Source organism: Salmo salar, chromosome 27 (assembly GCF_965601325.2).
Source record: "Salmo salar chromosome 27, fSalSal1, whole genome shotgun sequence".
Classification (NCBI taxonomy): Eukaryota; Metazoa; Chordata; class Actinopteri; order Salmoniformes; family Salmonidae; genus Salmo; species Salmo salar.
This window is the reverse complement of record NC_138317.1, coordinates 10,765,545-10,792,125: the sequence shown is the minus strand read 5'-3', so window position 1 is coordinate 10,792,125 and position 26,581 is coordinate 10,765,545. Positions and strand designations below refer to the sequence as shown.

At 45.4% G+C, this 26,581-nt stretch overlaps 1 protein-coding gene across 4 annotated transcripts in view; it reads left to right on the top strand.

Annotated features, from left to right (window-relative positions):
• LOC106588434 (uncharacterized) overlaps positions 1–26,581 on the top strand; it is a 35,944-nt gene that overhangs the window by 5,600 nt on the left and 3,763 nt on the right. The window contains exons 2-8 of one of the 4 annotated variants that reach the window (XM_014177424.3): positions 2,748–2,785; positions 5,647–5,682; positions 6,277–6,370; positions 7,625–7,849; positions 7,965–8,105; positions 18,508–18,833; positions 25,349–25,597. In XM_014177424.3, coding sequence (XP_014032899.1) covers positions 2,748–2,785; positions 5,647–5,682; positions 6,277–6,370; positions 7,625–7,849; positions 7,965–8,105; positions 18,508–18,833; positions 25,349–25,597 — 1,109 coding nt within the window. Of the gene's footprint in view, positions 1–2,747; positions 2,786–5,646; positions 5,683–6,276; positions 6,380–7,624; positions 7,850–7,964; positions 8,106–18,507; positions 18,834–25,348; positions 25,598–26,581 lie in introns of all 4 variants that reach the window. The other 3 variants (XM_014177422.3, XM_014177427.3, XM_014177425.3) reach the window with 3 other exon arrangements.

Genomic DNA, 26,581 nt, shown 5'->3' with positions numbered 1-26,581 from the left:
GTTATTCAGTTATATTGAGTGTCTTAGAGATATTGCATTACACAGGAATGCCCCCCCCAATATTGATTTCATTAAAAGTGCTGACAGACTGACTGACGGATGCTCTGTATTGAGCGGAGTACACTCGCTGTGTCTCTCACACACACCGCATGGCTGATGACGGGAGTTGACTGACGACTTGCAAGGCGACGGACATGGGGCCAAGGTGACTGGTTGGTGTAGTTTGCTTGACAGGTGGTCACGGTTGAGCTGCTACTGACCTTTAGTGTGGAAGACTGCTAGTGGGCATAGGTGAAGAGGGGAGAGAGAGGGGCTCGGAGAGAGAAGGAAGAGGATGGGAGGAAGGAATTTGGGAGAGAGAGAAGAGTAAAGGTGGAATGGAGAAAAGAAGACAGAGAAAAGCATGGGTTGTGCTATAGATGGACATCAGTGGCTTAGGGTGGCTAAGTGTTAACTTCATCTCTGAGACATACCATTTGAATTAGTAGCATGTTGTTTTGGTCGTTTAATATCCAGTGATTTTTCTGCCATTAATAGTTTGGAATCGTTTTTTTCCCCTCGTAGATACCCACTGGGAACACCTTGGTTGAATCAACGTTGTTTTCACGTCATTTTAATGAAATTACATTGAACCAACATGGAATAGATGTTGCATTGATTTCTGTGCCCAGTGGGTATGTATTTTGGGTCTCATGCTTTTGTAAATTAGGTTGACAGTATTTGTGGTATCTCAACAGTTTTTTATCAAAACAATGTAGCGGTGTCCCGCTAGAACGCCCTTCGGCACTGGTACTGGAGCTGAGGTGAGTCAGACTTTGCCCTTCACCCTGAATCAGTGTCAGGGCGCACGTCAACCACTGCGTTTCACCACCAAGACGCCCCACTCGGCCCCAAGCGATCGCAAAAGACAGATGATGATGGTCCCAAACATTTCAGACCACGAGATCTGTCAGGAGTGATCGCGGCAGTGTCCGACGATGCTCCCTTCCCCCGCCTATTGCTTTGACGGCCCTCGCGGTTTCTGGCTTCCGCTCGGTTGGTCACAGTAGGATAAATGCTCCGTAACGGAACTCGCTCAGTGCAGCGCGAGTGGCGAGCCCCTGCTATTTCGCCCACTTTGTGAACATAGTCCTACCCTTCCCCAGCCCACACAATTGGTCGGAACAAAGCTTTTTTTCCCCCACCTTTGTAATTGTACAGTTGTATCATAAGACTCCTGTGACGGTTGAGACCTTACCTCTCCTCTCAAAAGGTTCAATATCTGACTCTGTTTTTGTTCAACAATGAATGCGGGAAAGAAAATTCTCTGCAACGAGACAAATTCTACAGCAAAGTGGAGGAGGCTTAGTTCTCTATAAGGTCAAGAGGTATGTCTGTCTAGTTTACTCCAAGCTGTTAGATGACAGCTGTTTACTCCAAGCTGTTGAAGACCTCTTGACAGGCCAGGGAGACAAGTGTGGGGTTAAGATGAGTGTGTTTGGGCCTGTTTTTTATTTGCATGTTTTACAGGTGGATAGACCTTACACATGAGGTGGTGAGATGTGGCAAAAACAAATGATGGCTTATCAACTGTGGACACAATTCACAATTCAGTGTTAAAATAATCTATGTGATGATTCTTTTAACACCAACAATAAAACATTCACCAACTTTTCATTCCATTGGTTAAGATGCAGGCTTGATAACATACTATAAAACTCACTGATACCATTCAAATATTGGTCTACTGGAACGCCCCATCCTCCTCCTCGTAGCTTTGTCCTTTTTTTTCTCTGCCCCATCTCAGTAAACCCTCCGTTTTTTCCCTCCATGTCCTCCTTTCTGGTTTTTCTTCGAGTGCCACCATCTGTTCCTCACCCTCATTTCCCCTCGGTTATCTTGGAGTTCCATCAGCTGTAGAGGTCTCTGGTGTGTGAATGTCTGATGGAGGAAAATGGCCTCCAGGTTCCCCTGGGTTGTCAACTCAGCTGTAGTTAAAGAGAGGAGAAGTGTTTTAATTCAGGTCTTAGAACTCAATTTGACTTTCTTTTATGTTGGATCTTGTTTATGAAAAGGACACTTTCAAGTGTTAAAAGGGCTCACATTCAGACGGGGCCCTTAGATAGGCATGAAGATGTGTTTCAATTCAGAACTTCCCCTTTTATGATGGATACTGTTCCTTTATGTGCGTTGCCCTTTTAAATGACACTTTAACTGTTAAAAATATTAAAGTGAGATGTTAGGATATAAAACATTACAGACAAGTGTTTTAAGGATTTTGAATTCAACTAATGACTTTTTTCAGCTTATTTCTGTGTGGAGAAGAGGGCACGCAATGCAGTGTCAATTTACAGTATGTGCCAATATAATATTACTTTACTGTATTTTCTGTATTTTGGGTATAATAATATAATATGTCTTACTAATAGTTTAATACTAAATGAAAAAGAAACCGTTTTTCAATGCATGATTTAATAGGCCTACTATCAAATGCATCCTAATGACAAAGCAGTTGTAATACCACACAAAGCTGTCGTTCGAGACCTTTGTGAACACAATCAGCAGAGGAATCTAAAGATCCTGGCCAATAATGACATTCTAGTTTTTCCCAAATATGCTAACAGCTGATGCGAATAATAATACAATGTTAGTGCTTTGTGTGAACGTCAGCGTAAATGTTCGCGAGTGCTACCAGCTCTACTCAGTAAAGGTTGCATAAGGTTGACTTCATGTTTTTCTTTCTGTTTTCTTCTTTGTTTCTTTTCTAGCAGCGGACGCTGTTCCTGTACGGAAAGATGGGGAGCAGGTATGGATGACATTTCAATGTACGTTTTATCCCCCTGAAGTGAAATATCACTTGTCTGGATTTTACACCATTCCAGCTCTACCCTCGAGTGCATTTCTTCTTTATGTCCAATGGATCCTTGAGCCAAGATGGCCATTGAGGAAAAGTGTAGTTTCATGTTTAAAAATAAAAAAATCTAGTAGTGAAACTGAGCGTGTCTCGCTCACACTGCTCCCTATACTGAGAGGACAATGATATAATGTTGCTCAGAGATGGTTTATATTGAATTTCTCACAAAGGCCACTGGAGCAGGTCTCGAGAGCCCAAACCATTATGTACCATATATAATCTCCCACTCCAGGGACATAGCATACGATCCATCTCTCTGCTTTACCACTGTTGCTGTTTTGTTTCTCTCTTTAAAGAGGCTACAAGGCTCAATTGCAATACACAGTGGGGTCTTTTCAAACAGCACAAAGAGCCTACACAATGACAACCAACAAGACAACCACAGATGTTTAAACATGAATAGAGCGTGTAGGCTACATATTCTACTATACATAATATGCTCTTTGAATATGTTTTACGGGACCCCCATCCCCATTTCTGTTAGATGTCTGACAAGCAACAATAAAACATTTTTCACCCCATATAGTTCTGGATATGATGGATGGATATGGATTGGCCAGGGGCTACCTATTTTTCGGAATTCTGTCAACACAGCAGTGGCAGCTGAGCTGAGGTAGATGCAGCCTCGTAACACATACGGTTCGAGAGACAGTATGCACTCCTCTGGACTGGCCAGAGCTTGATGGCAACAACAAGACCACTGATGTCTGATTGGCCGATTGAGACAAAAGTGTTTCACCAGGGGAAACCTGTTCGCAGAAATCACTGGGCCTGTTGCTAGGAAGAAGAAGTTCCAAGGACACTGACACCATGCTGCTCTTGCTCGCCCTTCCTGTTAATGCACATTTTAACCATGATAAATCATTTCTAGTGACGAATCCCACACCGCAAGCCCTCATAAATAAAGAGCAAGCACTGACCACGGTCACTTTTTTCAGTGAATAATTCAACATTTTGTGGGATTCTTTTTCTCCATCCCAACTAAAGCAGAAATCCTCTGGGCGGCTAGCTTGGACTTCATGGGGCTTGCTTAATCACTGTGACAACTCATGAGGTGCTTTTTGAGTTTTACTATTGAAGATTAACTTGCGGAATGCATATTCCTATAGAAACGTCTACTTCTGCTCCTCCCCTCTGGCGTGCAACGTTGCCGGAATACTAACCACCAGTCCTGGGACTCATCATTATGATTCACACCTGGACCTCATTACCTCCCCTTTATAGGTCCCTTCCTTTTGTTCATTCCTCAGTTGGTATTGATCCTGTGTTCATGCTATTTTGCTTCTGTTACACTGTCTCGTTTTTAATTTTACTAGGCAAGTCAGTTAAGAACAAATACTTTTTTACAATGACAGCATACCAGGGAACAGTGAGTTAACTGCCTTGTTCAGGGGCAGAACAACAGATTTTTACTTTGTCAGCTCGGGGGTCCAATCCAGCAACCTTTCGGTTATTGGCCCAACGCTCTAACCACTAGGTTACCTGTCTGCCATTTTATGTTTGTTGTTTCACTTGATGCAATGCTTGGACATCACATCCTTGACAGCTGTTTGTGATGCAGACAGAAGCAGCAGTACTCAACATCTTCCAAGGCCAGCCTTGTTCTTTCTGACAAAATGCAATGGCCAATGGGCATACTCCAGTTGGGCCACTTAACTGCCACAGAAGTTGCAGTTTCCCCTGGCAACTAGGTCCGAGTTGACTTCAAGCCTTTCCTTGTTATCATAACAATGGAGTATGATAGGCCTGATGATGGGTCAGATTCTACAATTTTATGTCTAGTGTATACTCCCGGTCGGTATTAGATAGAAACAAAAATGTTTCCCACACACATAGCTGCATGTAGCCTACTTGGACACCGGGTTCCCACAATTTCCCACTCTCCCACACCAAATAGCCTGAAGCTACAGGGCTCTTCTCGCAGGGTCTAATTCCCTATGTTGGAGCATTTTGAACCGTAGGTCGGGATCTTTGACCTGATTAAGCTATCTTTCTGCATGTTTTTTTATTTCTGTATAACTAAAAATCAACGAGGAAGTTAGCTCTTTTACAATGGGAGTCAATGGAAAACACTATTTGTTTCCCCCAATTTGGGGGTGTGATCAAGGGTAATTTCTTCTTATGAAGTGAATATCGACTCAGAGTATTGTAGGAGAATGACCTCGCACGGGGCACCATTTTATGTAGGTATTTTCCTCACAAGGGGCCCCATTTATGTAATGGATTGTCCTATTTATAAGGATGTGCTATGATACTATAAGATATTATTCAATTATGAATAATGAGTTGTATCCTATTATTGCGAGGGAAGCACTACAAACACAAACACTGACATCAATGGCAATAAAACAGTACTTTTTCTCTTTCGGTTTCCAAAGCCTATGGTCAAGCTGATATGAGAGAATCTATTCACACACAGACAGTGAATTCTCATCTCTTCTATCCTCAATTGATCAGTATTTCAATCGTCCACCCGCCCGCATCATTCAAATCTCTCTTGCACTTTTTGTATTCCATCTTCTTTACTCAGACGCTTTCTCTTCCTCCCGCCACCCAAGTCTTTACAACTTTACGACTACTGGTTTCATCCTGTGTATCTTTTACACACCTTATTTGTCAGTTTTGTTGTTGTTGTTGTATGTGTACTTATTTTAATCCTATCCCCTCTCTGTTGCGTTCCCTTTTCCTGGCTCCTCTACAAACATACGTTTTTCTCTCCTGGCTTTCTTCCTCTCCCTCCTTCTCTCTCTCAGCATGGGCGTGCCGAGTTTTCCTGGGAAGGAATCAATGTAAGTCCTGTGCTAATCTCGTCCTCTTCTTCCTCCGTTCCGCCACGTAGTTTGGCTCTCTCTGTCTGTAGATAAGCCAACGTTTTTTTCCTTCAGTCTCTCCTCATCCCACCTCCCTCCCTCTTTCCCCATCTCTCTATCTTAGCGCTGCTGCTAATCTACTGTACTGCCTGTGTTACATAGTATCTCAGGCTGGGAGATAACCAGCCTCATCTACAGTAGCTAACACTAGCTGCTAGCATGATGCTCCTTTATGTATCAATCATATGAATCACAGGCCCTACAGGTACAGTACACTGACTGCACAGTGAACTACTACACTACTGTGCTGACTATTGCTGGTTTAACCAAAGTGCTGATATGATTTGTGATGTGTTGGATAATGTAATGTATCTTTTGCTTAATATGGTGGTAGTTGTATTTGATCATTTGTTAAGTAGGATTTTCCCCTGTTTTATTTTATTTTATCGCATATCTAATCCTCAACCAACAATATTGTTTTACCCCCTCACAACAATTGGTCAGTCCTCTCCCTTTTCCCCTCTACAATTATTTGTTTATTTATTTATTTTCTCCCCTCATCCCTTTCTACAGCTCTCTATGGAGGATACTTCCTCCATCCTGCCTCGTCTGAAGAGGAACTCCAACGCCTACGGGATTGGTGCTCTGGCTAAGTCCTCACTGACAGGTGTGTCAGGTGTGTGTCTGTCCTGGTAGATGGTAAACCAGCCCCATGTTGGCTCCGGACAGGAAGAGGAGATGGAGCCAACATGGTCGCCCCTGTGGGTGCTCCTGTTTCACTTCCTGCCCCCCCATTGATACCTTATGCACACATCAATGGCCGGTTATGGGCAATTGATGGAATCCAATCAGATTTTTGTTTTTAAATACAAGTTTTAAAATAAGTGCAGAAACCACAATGCAACTCCACAGGCATGCTGGGAAATGTAGTGTTTTGTAGTGTGGTATTTGTGGTGGTGATTGTGATTGTTTATTGTGGTGGCAAGACAGTTTTATGGCTCTGTGCTTGTTTGTGCACAGAGCCATACAACTGTGTTGTGGTCGTGTCTGGTGAAGTTGAAGTACATTTGATTGATATCGTGTTTGTGTTTAACAGTCATATTATATCGACCTTGGAATAATAAAGACCCCAAAACCACTTTCCTTACTCTCAAAATAACTTTGCATAACGTTGAATACAAATCTACAATGAATATTCTTTTATGAATGACATTTGCATTTTATGAGAACAACACTATTTTTTAACTCCACTTGAAATAAATCAGCAAGGCTTCATTCATCCCAGCGTATTTGCTATTGCCCAATGGATTCAGTTCACACTCAATTGATTTAATTCGATTTTTATTGTTACCCCTTACTCTGAATGAATACATCCTTTGTTATCGTCAGATATTTGCACTTTAATTAAGGATTTGCATTGGGGCCTTTTGAGAATTATGTTTAAAGCAAATAACTTTTTTTCACATTTTAATTACAAACAAATGCTTAAAGTCTAATGAATCTCATCTTCTTGATTAATTTGATGAGTAAAGACTCAGAATATTAATGTGGCAAAATGAGTTCTGTATTTCACCCTTGTTTGCTCACCACAGACGACTGAAAAATTGATCATGTCAACAAGCCTTGACGAATAAATAGACAGCTTCTAATAATGCTGTAAGCCCCATCTACACTCCCTTCAATCTCCAACCATCTATAGCTCCTGAGAGACATGCATGAAAGAGGAAGAAGCCATTTTGTACCGAATTCATATTTGGCTACAGTACCATTGCCTCCCAGAAAGAACACACAAGCCATTAAGCATTTTCCACAGTTCCCAGCCCATTTCACTTCCTGAGCCCAAATCCATTGTAGGAGGTGACATATTCACAAATTGAATGTGTTGTGAAACAGTGTTCTCCCCCCTCTATTCTTTATTTAGGTGTGTCCCGTTCCATGAAGGATAAAGTAACTAAGCCCACTGCCATGGCCTCGGGCAAAGTGGCTCACATGATCGAATGGCAGAGCTGGAACACACCATCCACTGGGACTGAAGGGGCTGTGGTCACCAAAATCCCAACCTCGCAACGTGAGAAGGAGAGGCGGATGGAGAGCGAAATGTACAGTGAACTCAGTGAAGGAGAAAAGGAGGCCCGCTTCACTGCAGGTAAGAGTAAACATAAGAACCAATTACAATTTAACAAATCAATATGTCAATAAATTAGATTTGGGACCATGTCTTCTATTTTTGTTTATAAAGTCTCTCCCCTTGCTTCTCCCAGGATTAATGGCACAATTTGCCTTATCGGAGGCTACTTTGCTGGGCTGGAGATCAATGGAGGAAGATGGGATTTGTGCTGGCTCCAAACAAGGCAGTGTGGCACACCTCAGTGAGACCAACCAGGAGAGCATCACCAGCAGAGGTACAGGACTACAAACATGGCCACAACTCACAAATAGGGCAGCCATTTTATTAGACTGTTACGGGAATTAAGTTATCAATGTTCTTAAACCGAACTTCAAGTAAACTCCCCAGTCTGCCCCCCAGAGTGTGTAAGATTCTGGTTGAATGAAGCAGACGGATAGCCAGCCTACAAGGGTCAAAACGTTTATTTATGAGAGCTCTGAAATCCTTACAATGTACAAAGCCTTTTAAATTAACACACACACACACACACACACACACACACACACACACACACACACACACACACACACACACACACAAACTTACATCAGTAGAGAACTCCACCCCGCTTTAGGCGGCTGTATTTTTCCACAGTACACATACATTCCTTATCAAACCTTGCCACCTGTCTTCTAATCTCCTGCCAACTAGCCATTCCCAGGCCGTTGTTTCTCTCCCTAACTTAGGGAGGCATCTTCTCCTGTTCCTTTCCCAAGGTCGTCTTATCAACTCTGCCCTGCTCATTTTGAAGTGGTAACAGTGTCTTAGTTTTAAACAGTCTACTCACCCAGAGCTATAACCTTTATAATATCTAATACATTTCAACAGGTTATATGGTTTCTGAGTGAAATCATTTAGTCAAACCTTTAATCATATCATTTCCATTACAATCCACCCGATTGGCTAAATATTTCACATACACTATAACACATATATTTTTATTGGATTCAGAAATTTCACACAAAATCAAACTAATTCAGGACATCAAAGAAAACAAATGCATATACTGTCAACACATACTTTTCGATGACTGTTCTAAGCCTATCTCCAATCATAACTCTTCGGATTAGGATTTTTCGTTATGACGTTTATTTAAAGAAACAGTCTTCCTAAACGTTAAAGATGGTCTCATCAAACATGGGCTCCTCGTAATTGAATGAATCCTCCAACAGGCTCGGCGGTAGGTATTTGTCGTCCCACTGGTCTGAACTTGGAATCGGTCCGTATCGCACCATCTGCTCCGTTATAAATCTCTCCAGAGCCCTGGAAATGAGACCTCTCGCACACGGGACCAAACAACAACCACACAATACGAACACACTCATACAGGTGAAAGCAGCCCACAACACAGTGATTACAACACTGATCCGTCTGGAGCTGTGTTTATTAAAAAAATAACCATACAGCAATGAACCCCACTCATTCTACATACCCCGCCCCTTTCTGCCAGTAACATATCGAGAGTCAGTCTATTTTACCCGGTCATGAGGGAGGTGGTGGATAATTGGTCAGAGAACCTCTTTACTGCATCCCCGGTTTCATTCATGAATCTCTGTTGATTATGAAAGATGTCATTAATCCAATCCACATTTTTCTTTATTGTCAACCACCAAAATAATGTAGTGTGAAAGCCTTCACATATTTGAGTCATAGCTTTGTATTCATCTGGAACTTCCCTGAGGATGCCAATAGCATCCATCTAGACAAAGCTACTCCCATCCTGGTCAAAACTCCTCCTGTGCCTACTTTAGCCTCCTATAACTGGCCTCTGATGACTAATTCGAACTGGTTGGACCAATAACTCCAGGGCGCAAGTTCCTAACCACCCTTTGTGGTACTTTCTGTCGTTGTAACGTCTTGTCTGTGGTGTGGCGGAAAGAAGCGCAGGAAGCAGCGAACACTGTGTGGTAATTTTAATGGAACCACCCGTACAAAATAAAAGGTCTCCCAACAACAGGGAAAAATACAATGGACAAGCACAGTCAACAAACGCAGTTGACATACAGAAAAACAATCCCGCACAATAGGGTGCGGGCCAGCTGAACTAAATAGCCCTCTTAATTACCTAACTCAGGGCAGGTGAGAAAACATAAAAAAAGGGAAAAACAAAAAGGGAATCGGTGGTAGCTAATAGGCCGGTGACGACGACCGCCGAGCGCCACCCGAGCAGGAGGGGGCGCCACCGTCGGTAGGAATCGTGACAGTACCCCCCTCCTGACGCGTGGCCCCTGCAGCGCGCCGACACCGGCCTCGAGGCCGACCCGGAGGACGAGGCGCAGGGCGATCCGGACGGAGGCGGTGGAACTCCTTCAACATGGATGGGTCCAAGACGTCCTCCGCCGGCACCCAGCACCTCTCCTCCGGACCGTACCCCTCCCAGTCCACAAGGTACTGTAGGCCCCCCGCCCGGCGTCTCGAGTCCAGAATGGCCCTTACGCTGTACGCCGGGGACCCCCCGATGTCCAGGGGGGGTGGAGGGGCCTCCGGCACCTCATCTTCTTGTAGGGGACCAGCCACCACCGGCCTGAGGAGAGACACATGAAACGAGGGGTTAATACGGTAATAGGAAGGGAGTTGCAACCGATAACACACCTCGTTTATCCTCCTCAGGACTTTGAAGGGCCCCACACACTGCGGCCCCAGCTTCCGGCAGGGCACGCGGAGAGACAGGTTCCGGGTCGAGAGCCAGACCCTGTCACCCGGTGCGAACACCGGCGCCTCACTGCGGTGGCGGTCAGCACTCCTTTTCTGCCTAGCACTGGCCTCCTTCAGTGAGTCCTGTACTGCTTTCCAGGTCTCCTTGGAGTGCTGAACCCAGTCCTCCACCGCAGGAGCCTCGGTCTGGCTCTGGTGCCATGGGGCCAGGACCGGCTGGTACCCTAGCACACACTGGAAGGGTGACATGTTAGTAGAGGAGTGGCGAAGTGAGTTCTGGGCTAACTCTGCCCAAGGAATATACCTCGCCCACTCCCCTGGCCGGTCCCGGCAATACGACCTCAGGAACCTGCCCACCTCCTGGTTCACCCTCTCCGCCTGCCCATTGCTCTCGGGGTGATAACCGGAGGTTAAACTGACCGAGACCCCCAGCCGCTCCATAAACGCCTTCCAGACCCTGGATGTGAACTGGGAACCCCGATCAGAGACAATATCCTCCGGCACCCCGTAGTGCCGGAAGACGTGGATAAATAGGGCCTCCGCAGTCTGCAGGGCCGTAGGGAGACCGGGCAAGGGGAGGAGACGGCAGGACTTAGAAAACCGATCCACAACCACCAGAATCGCAGTGTTCCCCTGAGAGGGGGGAAGATCTGTCAGGAAGTCGATAGACAGGTGCGACCATGGCCGTTGCGGAACGGGGAGGGGCTGTAACTTCCCTCTCGGTAAATGCCTAGGAGCCTTACTCTGGGCACAGACCGAACAGGAAGAGACATATGACCTCACGTCCTTAGCCAAGGTGGGCCACCAATACTTCCCCCTTAGACTCCGCCCTGTCCTCTCTACACCAGGATGACCCGCCGCAGGTAGCGTGTGCGCCCACCGAATCAACCACGGGCACCTGCGCAGGCGCAGGATCCAACACCAGTGCCCGCTCGATGTCCGCGTCCACCTCCCACACCACTGGTGCTACCAGCCTAGAGGCTGGAATGATGGGAGTTGGATCGATGGGGCGGTCATCCGTGTCATACAGACGGGACAGCGCGTCGGCTTTAGTATTAAGGGAACCCGGTCTATATGAGATGGTAAACCTAAACCGGGCGAAGAACATGGCCCACCTTGCCTGACGTGGATTCAGTCTCCTCGCTGCCCGGATGTACTCCAGGTTTCGGGGGTCGGTCCAGATGAGAAAGGGGTGCTTAGCCCCCTCAAGCCAGTGTCGCCACACCCTCAAGGCTTTGACTACCGCTAGCAACTCCCTGTCCCCCACATCGTAGTTACGCTCCGCCGAACTGAGCTTCCCTGAGAAGAAAGCGCAGGGGCGGAGTTTCGGTGGCGCACGCGAGCGCTGTGATAGCACGGCACCCACCCCAGCCTCGGATGCGTCCACCTCTACTACGAACGCTAAAGACGGGTCCGGGTGCGCCAACACGGGCGCGTCGGTGAACAGGGTCTTCAACTTCTTGAAGGCTCCGTCCGCCTCCGTCGACCATCTCAAACGCGCCGGCCCCCCCTTCAGCAGTGAGGTAATGGGAGCCGCTACCTGGCCAAACCCCCGGATAAACCTCCGGTAGTAGTTGGCAAAGCCCAAGAACCGCTGCACTTCCTTCACCGTGGTTGGAGTCGGCCAATTACGCACAGCCTTAACGCGGTCACACTCCATCACCACCCCCGTGGTGGAAATGCGATAACCCAGAAAGGAGACGGCTCGTTTGAAAAACTCACACTTCTCAGCCTTAACGTATAGGTCATGCTCCAGCAGTCTACCAAGCACCCTGCGCACCAGGGACACATGCGCGGAGCGGGTGGCGGAATATATCAGAATGTCATCGATATAGACAATCACGCCCTGCCCGTGCAGGTCCCTGAGAATCTCGTCAACAAAGGATTGAAAGACGGCTGGAGCATTTTTCAACCCATACGGCATGACGAGGTACTCATAATGGCCTGATGTGGTACTAAAGGCGGTTTTCCACTCATCTCCCTTCTTGATACGCACCAGGTTATACGCGCTCCTGAGATCCAATTTTGTGAAGAACTGTGCTCCGTGAAATGATTCCACCGCCGTAGCGATAAGAGGTAGTGGGTAACTAAACCCCACCGTGATCGCGTTTAGACCTCTATAATCAATGCACGGACGCAGACCTCCCTCCTTTTTCTTCACAAAAAAGAAACTCGAGGAAGCGGGTGAGATGGAGGGCCGAATGTACCCCTGTCCCAAGGATTCCGTGACGTATGTCTCCATAGCCGCCGTCTCCTCTTGTGACAAGGGGTACACGTGACTCCTGGGAAGCGCAGCGTTAACCTGGAGATCTATCGCACAATCCCCTTGTCGATGAGGTGGTAATTTAGTCGCTCTCTTTTTACAAAAAGCGATCGCCAAATCGGCGTATTCAGGGGGAATGCGCACGGTGGACACCTGGTCTGGACTCTCCACCGACGTGGCACCTATGGAAACTCCTAGACATTTCCCTGAACACTCCTCCGACCACCCCTGGAGAACCCCCTGTTTCCATGAAATGAGGGGATTGTGACCAGCCAGCCAGGGGACCCCCAGCACCACTGGAAACGCAGGTGAATCAATAAGGAAAAAGTTAATGCTTTCCCTATGATTCCCCAGCGTTACCATGTCCAGCGGCACCGTAGACTCCCTGACTAGCCCTGACCCTAATGGTCGGCTATCTAAGGAGTGCACGGGGAAGGGGGAATCTATCGGCACCCGTGGAATGCCCAGCTTAATGGCAAGTCCACGGTCCATAAAGTTCCCAGCTGCGCCTGAATCGACTAGCGCCCTATGCTGGGAAGAGGGGAAAAAATTAGAAAATGAAACAGGCAAAAACACATGACCAACAGGGGGTTCTGGGCGAGTCTGGTGCTGACTCACCTGAGGTGACCGAGAAGTGTTCTGCCTGCCTTCTCGACTCCCAGACTGGCTCCTCCAGCACCGGTCGGCCGTGTGTCCTCTCCGACCACAGCTGGTGCAGGAGGAGCCACCTCCTCCGGTGCCCCTTGGCACGGCCCCCCCTACCTCCATAGGGGTAGGGGCGGGGGTGCACGGGGGTGGAACGGGCAGGACCCTCTCCGAACGCCCGCGGGCAGCCAGCAAATTGTCCAACCGTATGGACATGTCAATGAGTTCGTCCAGGGATAGATTGGTGTCCCTACAGGCCAGCTCCCTGCCGACGTCCGCCCGGAGACTACACCGGTAGTGGTCTATGAGGGCCCTGTCATTCCACCCCGCTCCAGCAGCCAAGGTCCTAAACTCCAGCACGAAGTCTTGAGCGCTCCTCGTCTCCTGCCTGAGGTGGAACAGCTGTTCACCCGCCGCTTTATCTTCGGGGGGGTGGTCGAAAACAGCCCGAAAGCGGCGGGTGAATTCTGGGTAGTGGTCCCTCGCCGAGTCTGGAGCGTTCCAGACCGCATTAGCCCACTCCAGAGCTCGGCCCGTCAGGCAGGAAACGAGGGCACTTACGCTCTCCTCTCCTGTAGGAGCAGGTCTGACGGTGGCCAGGTACAACTTTAGCTGGAGAAGAAACCCCTTGCACCCAGCCGCCGTCCCATCGTACTCCCTCGGGAGTGCCAGGCGAAGCGCGCCAGAGCCAGACGTCGTAGGAGGAAGAGATGGTTGTATCGGGGGGGGGGGTGTAGGTGGAGAGAGGATACCACTCCTCTCCCATCGTTCCATCCTCTCCATCATCTGGTCCATGGCGGATCCGATGCGATGCAGGACCGATGTATTGTGCTGGACACGTTCCTCCATTGAGGGTAGTGGAGTGCCCGCTGCTCCCGCTGATTCCATGCTCCTTCTGGTGGTGCGGGATTCTGTAACGTCTTGTCTGTGGTGTGGCGGAAAGAAGCGCAGGAAGCAGCGAACACTGTGTGGTAATTTTAATGGAACCACCCGTACAAAATAAAAGGTCTCCCAACAACAGGGAAAAATACAATGGACAAGCACAGTCAACAAACGCAGTTGACATACAGAAAAACAATCCCGCACAATAGGGTGCGGGCCAGCTGAACTAAATAGCCCTCTTAATTACCTAACTCAGGGCAGGTGAGAAAACATAAAAAAAAGGGAAAAACAAAAAGGGAATCGGTGGTAGCTAATAGGCCGGTGACGACGACCGCCGAGCGCCACCCGAGCAGGAGGGGGCGCCACCGTCGGTAGGAATCGTGACAGTCGTATGCGTCCTTTGCTGGTACTAGCCCACCCTACATCAGTTATAGGTGCGATGAGGTTAAGAATTTTCTCCTGTACTTCTAAACCTAACTCAGTCACATTAACGACTACCTTTCAGCCATTAAATTCATCTAAGTTCTCGGTGCCATTCATGTATATATAACACTGGTACTCATCAGGAATTAAAGTGAACCGAGGTGGGTTGGCTGAGTACTTCAATCTGGCCCACCCAATCCCTGTAAAGTTATTTGCTTTCCTCGGGAATTGTTTAATGTTTACCTTAAATTCTACATCTTGATCTTCTTTGGCTCCTTATTCTGTACGTCACTCATCAGTGTATTATATAGTTTATCTTTTCATTCTTATAAATGACAACAGTGTCGTATGATTAGTACCGGAAGGTGGTGGATCTGGATATATCAGAAAGGTTTCCAAGACTATGATGCAGCTCAGAGTCTCTACTCTTCCCAAAAACCGCCAACCCTCTCCTGCCCTTAGTCTCTCTGCTTGGTACCACCCCATACTCACACCTCTAGGAGCACACACAGTGATGAACGGTCGGGATAGGGAATCTTCGTTAAGGAGGTAACCCCCGGACCCTGTTGGTACTCGGTTCTTCTCCTAACTCTGTGTGGGATCAGCAGTGCTCATATGTGTACATACCTTCTTGCAGTGGATAACGTGGACCCAAGTGACTCTCTCAGCTTTTCTAATGGCAAAGGCAGTGGTTTAACAGAACCTGGTATGGGCCTTCCCAACGGGGCTGCTTCCAGTCTTTTCTCCTCAGGGACTGGATCCAGACCCAGTCTCCTGGTTGGATTGAGTGAATCACCTTCTCCTGTAATTCACCTGTTGGACACAAAATCTTGGACATACGGGTTTGGTTAACAAACAGTCTTCTCATGTGCTCTGCTAGTATATCTTTGACTTCTATGTCTACCTGTTCTGGTCTCTCTAACTCTGACATTTTATTTGTTCTACTTGATTAGCTAAAATGTCATCCATCATTTAAAGAGATAGATCCTAGTAAACCAACTCTAGGGATAATATCTTGACCTAATATTTTAGTTACCATAATCATGTCCACCAAGTAAGTTGGGAACGCTTCTACCCATTTGCTATACTTATCTATTATTGTTAAACTCCCCTTCTTCCCCTCTCTTCGGAGTAGTTCAATAAGGTCCATTTCCAAACGTTGGAGTGGATATTCTACAAATTATTATTTTTTTAAAGTAATTATCCTCTATGCCATTAAGTAGTTATCCTCTAGGCCCTTAAGTGATACTGACTTTAAGGAAATTTGTAGAACTGATAATCTAGAGATATGTCACGGTTTCGGTGTCTCTCTGGACCGACAGAAGCGGATATTGAGTTCCGCGCTCGAAGGACCAAATTGTTACGGCAATTAAGTTATCAATGTTCTTAAACCGAACTTCAATTAAACTACTCAGTCTGCCCCCCAGAGTGTGTAAGATTCTGGTTGAATGAAGCAGACGAATAGCCAGTCTACAAGGGTCAAAATGTTTATTTATGAGAGCTCTGAAAATCCTTACAATGTACAAAGCCTTTTATATTAACACACACACACACACACACACACACACACACACACACACACACACACACACACACACACACACACACACACACACACACACACACACACACACACACACACACACACACACACACACACACACACACACACACACACACACACACACACACACACAAACTTACATCAGTAGAGAACTCCACCCCGCTTTAGGTGGCTGTATTTTTCCACAGTACACATTACATTCCTTATCAAACCATGCCACCTGTCTTCTAATCTCCTGCCAACTAGCCATTCCCAGGCCATTGTTTCTCTCCCTAACTTAGGGAGGCATCTTCTCCTGTTCCTTTCCCAAGGTCGTCTTATCAACTCTGCCCTGCTCATTTTGAAGTGGTAACAGTGTCTTAGTTTTAAACAGTCTACTCACCCAGAGCCATAACCTTTATAATTTCTAATACATTTCAACAGGTTATATGGTTTCTGAGTGAAATCATTTAGTCAAACCTTTAATCATATCATTTCCATTACATAGACCTTTCGTTTTTAAAGTGCTAACTAAATCTCAATGAACAACACTCACTGAATCTGTTCATCCAATGCCATAGTGCTTTGTTGTGAAATTGAGAAGGATGTACAGGCAACATTTGATAGAATAGCATTTAAAGCTGAGATTCGCAACAGCGACACTGGCCGCCCCAGGAGCATTTGTTAATGTTTTTTGTTGTTGTTGAGGAAATGAGCATCCAGCATCGTGGTAAAAAATAAATCGTAGTACATACTTTGTTGATCGTGCGTGCAATGTTGTGCAATGATGTCCGATGGGAAGAGACAGTGTTCATTGTTTGAAGTAACACATTTGTTGTTGTAATCTTGCAAAATGGACATAGCAGGTTCACCGCTATGGATACCAGCTTTAATGAATGAATAAAAAAAGAATGTATACTAAATTAAGCATATACTTTTACACAACAATATTAGTTCCAAGTGCAAAACCACATAACTTAGCTATTATTTAGTTGTGAAGAGGGATCATAATTGACTTGTGAGCTCCACATCCACTCTTTACTGGACTGTGCTGCTCCATATTTTACTGTAGAAGGCTTCCAGCCACTTTGATTGAGCTTATTTACTCTGGTTTGATTGATGTCCTTTCCACTTCATTTGACAGGCCAGCTAGAGGTGCATCAGGGCTGCATGAAGAAATGTTGCGGAGAAACTCAAAATGGCAGCTGTGGCCCTGGTGTGTTTGGTTGGGTAGTGTTGTGTTGTAACAGAAAACCCTGGGGGAGCTTGTAGGTTAACACAAGGACTTAGCCTTGCTCTCATTAACAGCACCATACGGGCCTATTCTCTGCTATTATCAAGTCAGAGACCAAATCAAATCTGCTTAGAATAGACATTGTAATAACTAAGGCACAGTTTGCTCATTGTCAAGCGAGCTTTAATTTTAACCTTTAGATATGTTGAGCTTTAAATAAGTTGCCAATGTATTTCTTGTTGAAATGGTGATACTGCTGTAAATATCTTCTGATATCTGGTGATACCACTGCTTCAAGGGCCTTTGCTGTAAAGGTAAAATAAGGGTTAAATAAAATTAAAATGAACTCTGTGATACATCAAAAATCTGCTTTGTGCTCTGAGATTACAGGACACACTGAGTATACAAACCAAACACCTTCCTAATATTGAGTTGCACCGCCTTTTGCCCTCAGAACAGCCTCAATTTGTCGGGGAATGGACTCTACAAGGTGTCAACATGGATTCTGGCCAATGTTGTCTCCAATGCGTCCCACAGTTGTGTTAAGTTGACTGGATGGCCTTTGGGTGGTGGACCATTCTTGATACACACGGGAAACTGTTGAGTGTGAAAAACCCAGCAGTGTTGCAGTTCTTGACATACTCAAACCGGTGCACCTGGCACCTACTAAAATGTCCTCGTTCAAAAGCAATTCAATATTTTGTCTTGCCCGTTCACCCTCTGAATGGAACACATACACAATCCATGTCTCAATTGTCACAAGGCTTAAAAATCATTCTTTAACCTGTCTCCTCCCCTTGATCTACACTGATTGAAGTGGATTTAACAAGTGACATCAATAAGGGATCATAGCTTTCACCTGGATTCACCTGGTCAGTCTATGTCATGGAAAGAGCAGATGTCCTTAACGTTTTGTACACTCAGTGTATATCTTGTATGTAATCCAAAATGTTAACATATACTTCTCCCTTCATCCTTTCCTAACACAACAGACCAGGCGATGCATCACTCCTCAGCCGACGTGTGGCCCAACACCTACGTAGCCCAGGGCCTCTACTGCCTTTCCTCCTCCGACGCCTGGGAGCCAATTAGCAACGATCCCTCGGGCGTGGCCTCGCCAGCCGCGTACGTCATGGCGGGTGGGGGAGGAGGGACGCCCGGTGAGGGCTACGGTGAGGTGGACAATGTGGGGGGCTACATCCAGCAGCAGCAGCCCCAACAGCTCACCCTGCAGCAGCAGAGCCAGCTGCAGCTCCAGCAGTTGCAGCAGATCCAGCTGTACCAGCACCAGCAGCTAATGCTCTACCAACAGCAACAGGTGAGACAGACTGGACTGGACTGCCTCGTAGATCACTGTCGCCTGGTGGAGTTAGTGCTTCAGTGTCCTTGAGCTGTCCATGTCTATTGCTGTTCTGTATTATGTCATTCTGTATCATGTTTCATGTTTTGTGTGGACCCCAGGAAGAGCAGCCGCTGCTTTTGCAACAGCCAATGGGGATCCTAATGAAATACAAATACAATACAACATGGAACTGTCTGACAACCATTGTAAGACAGCAGTATGTTAGCAGTTTGCTGAGACACTAGTGTTATTAGCAGTTGTGATTTTAACATGTACATCTCAAACTCAAATAAATATAATTAGATGTATGCCAGCAAAGCCACTACACAACACAACACTGAACAATACATTAATTGGACTATAATGGTGACAAACGGTGCCCACAAACTATTATGGCCTACACAAAGCTGTCCCAACAGCAGAGTCCCAACACCTTACCACTGCTACACCTGGCTATCAGCGGAGCCTTGTCTTGTAGCGAAACAGTTCATTCAGCCTCATTTACCGCCTTTAAAAAAAACATAGCTTAAACAAATGTGGTTTCTACTGACAATTGAGACGTACAAACGATGGCATAAGGGGATGATGAGTGGATAAGAGGCAATCCGTAATTTCGACTAAGATATTAATGAGTGAGCTAGGACAGACATAGTCAATATAACTATTTGTTCAGCACTGTTGAAATGTACAGCGACAGAATTCAGAACAAGGGATGTTCTTACAGTATTCTCCCTGTACACCAAGTCAGAACCGTAGGATAAATAAAGGGAGCATATAAGCAGACAATGAAAGCTCTTACAATATTTGATGATGACATTTCTCTAAAAGAGGCTATAGGCTACATGTGCACCACTAAGTCAGAACAATAGGCTACGTTATGAGGGGAAAAGGGAACAAATTATTAGGGTGAGGCACATGGGCTACTAACAGCTTACCACACGACATACACTTAGTATTACTTTCTTAGCTACAGTATACATATCTCCCTGGCATATTAAATAATTTATGCTGCAGCATTCAATAAATTTTTGGACTCACCTTGTTGTGCTGTGCTAACTTGAACAGGAAGGTGGTGCGGCGGTCTTTCGTTGGCAAATTTTGTCATCAAACTTTGTTTACAAAGTCTGGCATTCTCTGGATTTATTGTGCTTTCTAGACAACTGGGAACTCTGAACTAAACAAGGTCAAATAAAATAAAATAAAATGTTATTAGTCACATGCGCCAAATACAACAGGTGAACCATACAGTGAAATTCTTACTTACGAGCCCCTAACCAACAATGCAGTTTAAAAAATAAAAATACGAATAAGAACAAGAAATAAAAGTAACAAGTAATTAAAGAGCAGCAGTAAAATAACAATAGCGAGACTATATACAGGGGTGTACCGGTAGACAGTCAATGTGCAGGGGCATCGGTTAGTTGAGGTAATTGAGGTAATATGTACATGTAGGTAGAGTTATTAAAGTGACTATGCATAGATGATAACAACAGAGAGTAGCAGCGGTGTAAAGGGGGGGGGGGGGGGGCAAAGCAAATATTCTGGGTAGCCATTTGATTAGATGTTCAGGAGTCTTATGGCTTGTTGGTAGAAGCTGTTTAGAAGGCTATTGGACCTAGACTTGGTGCTCCGGTAACACTTGCCATGCGGTAGCAGAGAGAACAGTCTATGACTAGGGTGGTTGGAGTCTTTGACAATTTTTAGGGCCTTCCTCCAACACCGCCTGGTATAGAGGTCCTGGATGGCAGGAAGCTTTGCCCCAGTGATGTACTGGGCCATACGCACTACCCTCTGTAGTGCCTTGCGGTCGGAGGCCAAGCAGTTGCCATACCAGGCAGTGATACAGCCAGTCAGGATGCTCTCGATGGTGAAGCTGTAGAACCTTTTCAGGATCTGAGGACTCATGCCAAATCTTTTTAGTCTCCTGAGGGGGAATAGGTTTTGTCGTGCCCTGTTCACGACTGTCTTGGTGTGCTTGGACCATGTAAGTTTGTTGGTGATGTGGACACCAAGGATCTTGAAGCTCTCAACCTGCTCCACTACAGCCCCGTCGATGAGAATGGGGGCTTGCTCGGTCCTCTTTTCCTGTAGTCCACAATCATCTCCTTTGTCTTGATCACGATGAGGGTTGTTGTCCTGGCACCACACGGCCAGGTCTCTGACCTCCTCCTTATAGGCTGTCTCGTCGTTGTCGGTGATCAGGCCTACCACTGTTGTGTCATCGGCAAACTTAATGATGGTGTTGGAGTTGTGCCTGGCCATGCAGTCATGAGTGAACAGGGAGTACAGGTGGGGACTGAGCACGCACCCCTGAGGGGCCCCTGTGTTGAGGATCAGCATGGCGGATGTGTTGTTACCTACCCTTACCACCTGGGGGCAGCCCGTCAGGAAGTCCAGGATCCAGTTGCAGAGGGAGGTGTTTATTCCCAGGGTCCTTAGATTATTGATGAGTTTTGATGGCACTATGGTGTTGAACGCTGAGATGTAGTCAATGAATAGCATTCTCACATGGGTGTTCCTTTTGTCCAGGTGGGAAAGGGCAGTGTGGAGTATAATAAAGATTGTATCATCTGTGGATCTGTTAGGGTTTCTGGGATAATGGTGTTGATGTGAGCCATGACCAGCCTTTCAAAGCATTTCATGGCTACAGAAGTGAGTGCTACGGGTCGGTAGTCATTTAGGCAGTTTACCAAGTGTTCTTGTGCACAGGGACTATGGTGGTCTGCTTAAAACATGTTGGTATTACAGACTCGGACAGGGAGAGGTTGAAAATGTCAGTGAAGACACTTGCCAGTTGGTCAGCGCATGCTCGCAGTACACATCCTGGTAATCCGTCTGGCCCTGTGTGGCCTTGTGAATGTTGACCTGTTTAAGGTCTTACTCACAATGGCTGCGGAGAGCATGATCACACGGTCTTCTGGAACAGCTGGTGCTCTCATGCATGTTTCAGTGTTATTTGCCTCGAAGCGAGCATAGAAGTAGTTTACCTCGTCTGGTAGGCTCATGTCACTGGGCAACTCTTATCTGTGCTTCCTTTTGTAGTCTGTAATGGTTTGCAAGCCCTACCACATCCGACGAGCGTCAGAGCCGGTGTAGTACGATTCGATCTTAGTCCTGTATTGACGCTTTGCCAGTTTGATGGTTCGTCGGAGGGCATAGCGGGATTTCTTATAAGCTTCCGGGTTAGAGTCCCGCTCCTTGAAAGTGGCAGCTCTAGCCTTTAGCTCAGTACGGATGCTGCCTGTAATCCATGGCTTCTGGTTGGGGTATGTATGTACGGTCACTGTGGGGACGACGTCATCGATGCACTTATTGATGAAGCCAATGACTGATGTGGTGTACTCCTCAATTCCAGCAGAGGAGTCCCGGAACATATTCCAGTCTGTGCTAGCAAAACAGTCCTGTAGTTTAGCATCTGCTTCATCTGACCACTTTTTTATTGATTGAGTCACTGGTGCTTCCTGCTTTAATTTTTGCTTGTTAGCAGGAATCAGCAGGATAGAATTATGGTCAGATTTGCCAAATGGAGGGCGAAGGAGAGCTTTGTATGCGTCTATGTGTGTGGGGTAAAGGTGGTCCAGAGTATTTTTTCCCCTCTGGTTGCACATTTAACATGCTGATAGAAATTTGGTAAGACTTATTTAAGTTTCCCTGCATTAATGTCCCTGGCCACTAGGAGCGCCGCCTCTGGGTGTACGTTTTCTTGTTTGCTTATGGCGGAATACAGCTCATTGAGTGCAGTCTTAGTGCCAGCCTCAGTCTGTGATGGTATGTAGACAGCTACAAAAAATACAGATGAAAACTCTCTAGGTAGATAGTGTGGTCTACAGCTTATCATAAGATACTCTACCTCAGGCAAGCAAAACCTCGAGACTTCCTTAGATATTGTGCACCAGTTGTTATTTACAAAAATAGATAGTCCGCCGCCCTTTGTCTTACCAGACGGCACTGTTCTATCCTGCCGATACAGAGTATAACCAGCCAGCTGGTTAAATGAAAGAAAATAATTATTTTTTGTGGTGACTAATCGCAGTTCTGATGTCCAGAAGTTATTTTCGGTCATAAGAGATGGTAGCAGCAACATTATGTACAAAATAAGTAAAAAAAGAAGTTACAAACAACGCAAAGAAACAAATAAAAAAAACAATTGGATAGGAACACGTAAAACATCAGCCTTCTTTTCCGGCGCCATCTAAAGGTTGAATCATGACGTAATTGATCTTCAGGTCAGAGCTCTAGAAAGAGGCCCGAGTTCCTGACTTGGAATTCCGAGTTGGATGACTGTTCAAAACGTGTTTTCCCAGTTCTCTTGAACTCACTGAAGTCTGAGATTTCCCAGTTCCAAGTTTACAGTTGTTTTGAATGCGGCAGAAGTCATGCTGGATTGACTGCATGGCCAATGTTGAATGTTTATCCTTTTAACTTCTTATGGGCAGGTGGGACGGTAGCGTCCCACCTGGCCAACATCCGGTGAAATCGCAGAGCGCGAAATTCAAACTACAGAATTATAAATATTTAACTTTCATAAAATCACAATTGAAATACATCAAAAATAAAGCTTAACTTCTTGTTAATCCAGCCGCTGTGTCAGATTTCAAAAAGGCTTTACGGCGAAAGCACACCATGCGATTATCTGAGGACAGCGCCCCGCATTCAAAAGCATGAAAAACATATTTCCACCAGGCAGGTGCGCCACGAAAGTCAGAAATAGCGATATAATAAATGCCTTACCTTTGATGATCTTCTTCTATTGGCACTCCAAAAGGTCCCAGATACATCACAAAGTTCGATAATGTCCTTCTTTATATCCATAAAAACTCAGGCTGGCACGCTTCAGTCAATAATCCACCCAGTTTCCCTCCATCAAAATGCATACAAAATGAATCCCAAACATTACTAATAAACTTTTCCAAACAAGTCAAACAATGTTTATAATCAAACCTAAACTATAAAATTTAAGACGGAGAATCGTTATTGTCTTTACCGGAGAAAAATACCAAAGAATACGCTCTCTTCCACGCGCTTGGAAACACTACAGCCAAAATGGGAGCCATCTAGAAAAACTACAATTTCTGGCTCATTTTTCCAAAAACCAGCATGAAACTCTTTCTAAAGACTGTTGAGATCGAGTGGAATCCCTAGGAACTGCAATCTGGGAGGATTTCGCCTTATAATAAAAGTGACAGCCATTGAAAACCATGGTAGGCTGATTTGTTTTGGGGGGGGATGGTTTGTCCTCGGGGTTTCACCTGCCATATCAGTTCTGTTACACTCACAGACATAATGTTAACAGTTTTCGAAACTTTAGAGCGTTTTCTATCCAAATCTACCAATTATATGCATATCCTAGCTTCTGGGCCTGAGTAACCGGCAGTTTACTTTGGGCACGCTTTTCATCCGGACGTGAAAATACTGCCCCCTACCCAAGAGAGGTTAAGCTTAGAAAAGAGACCCTTAAACCCAGACTTGGACCACACATCCACTCCACTGAATAGCAGGCTAGGGATTGCTTTGCAATGGTTGCAGTTAGCCATGGACTGCTTCCAAACCACTCAATTTTGCGATTTCCAACTTGTTGTGTAATGTTTATGTCCAATGGCCGATGAGCACCAATACGTTTTATCTAGAATTTCTCTTCATAATTTCTCTTCATATGACAAGGATTGAAAAGGATTTGCCTGCAGATTGTCAACTTGATTCATGATGATGACTGCTAGCTTGCTAGCTAAGATTTTGAAAGTATGATGTTGTCAGTCCAATCTAAGCCACTGTAAATATAACGTGATTTGACGTCATTTTGTCTGTGGCCAATGACCGCCTTCTTAGATGGGCACTTCTAATGTAACTATATGGAGAACCCAAGGGGCTTGAATTTTTGAGCTCTCCCCATAGATTTGGCGTTGACATAGTGTCCCCATGAGTGACAGAACACTGAGCCAATCACAGTGCAACTAGGGAACATTACCACTGACTACGCTCCATATTTTCCACTGGCTCCTCCACCACGTGTTACTACATTACACAGACTAATGTTTTCACCACACAATAATTCCAGGAAATATACATCCTTTTTACCTCAGTTTGGTAACGTTAGTATTGTTGGTGTTTTGACACTGCCTTTATTAACAGTTTTTTTTACATTGTTTGCAAACTGATATGCGACACGTATTAATACCAAAATAACATGCAAGACAGGAAAAACAATTATTAGCTAAACAAGTGGGGCTCAAAACAGGTGGGGCTCTGCCCTGAATGACAGGTCGACACTGGTTATTAGTAAAAAATATATGCAATGTTTTTAACCTTCTTACTACTAATTTAATGCTACCAATGCTAGTCCTACTAATTAAATACAGAAATAATTGTAGCTAAGAGCAACAGATGACTCATTCCCCCCACTAGCCATGAGCTATCGGGTCATAGGGAGGTTTCTTGATTATGTTATTTTTTGTCATGAATAAATGTGAATGAACTGTGTTCCCTATCTACAGGCAATGGAACACAGACTACACAGTGCAAACCACTCCCTCCAAGCCACGCCCAACAGCACCATCCACAGTCTAGGCCTGCCCACTCACCCTCGCCTGGCTGACCTATGGGGCTCTGCGCAGGTGGAGATTGTCGGACACATGAGCGGGCCAATGGCTGACATGGTTGTTGGTGTGGTCGAGACCTTAGGGGAGGAGCCAGAGGAGGAGAGCGAATGCATTCCAGAGCAACAGGAAGAGGAGGAGACTAAGGTGAGCCATGTGGTTGAAGAAAATGTGGTTGAAGAAAATGTGTTGATTTTAAGACTAGTGGTTTTTGTATTGTTTTAAATATCATCAATATTAACATACGCATTGATGCCTAATGGTACTAAGCATTGTCAATATTAACAGCAGGCCCTACAAGTAGGCATGGTTAAAGTAAGAAGAAATAGATGTCATTGTTGTAAAAAAGGTGTGAGTGTGGTACATTTACTATCATGATGTATTACAATATTGATTTACTTTGACATATGTAATGATGTTATACAGTGCCTTGCAAAAGTATTCATCCCCCTTGGCGTTTTTCCTATTTTGTTGCATTACAACCTGTAATTTAAATAGATTTTTATTTGGATTTCATGTAATGGACATACACAAAATAGTACAAATTGGTGAAGTGAAATGAAAAAAGTAACATGTTAAAAACAATTCTACAAATTAAAAAACTGAAAGGTGGTGCATGCATATGTATTCACCCCCTTTGCTATGTAGTCCCTAAATATGATCTGGTCATCCAATTACCTTCAGAAGTGACATAATTAGTTAAATAAAGTCCAATTGTGTGCAATCTAAGTGTCACATGATCTGTCACATGATCTCAGTATTTATACACCTGTTCTGAAATGCCCAAGAGTCTGCGTCACCACTGAGCAAGGGGCACCACCAAGCAAGCGGCACCATGAAGACCAAGGAGCTCTCCAAACAGGTCAGGGACAAAGTTGTGAAGAAGTACAGATCAGGGTTGGGTTATAAAAAATATCTTAAACTTTTAACATCCCATGGAGCACCATTAAATCCATTACCTGCCAAGAGAGGGCCGCCCACCAAAACTCACAGACCAGGTAAGGAGGGTATTAATCAGAGAGGCAACAAAGAGACCAAAGATAACCCTGAAGGAACTGCAAAGCTCCACAGCGGAGATTGGAGTATCTGTCCATAGGACCACTTTAAGCCATACACTCCACAGAGCTGGGC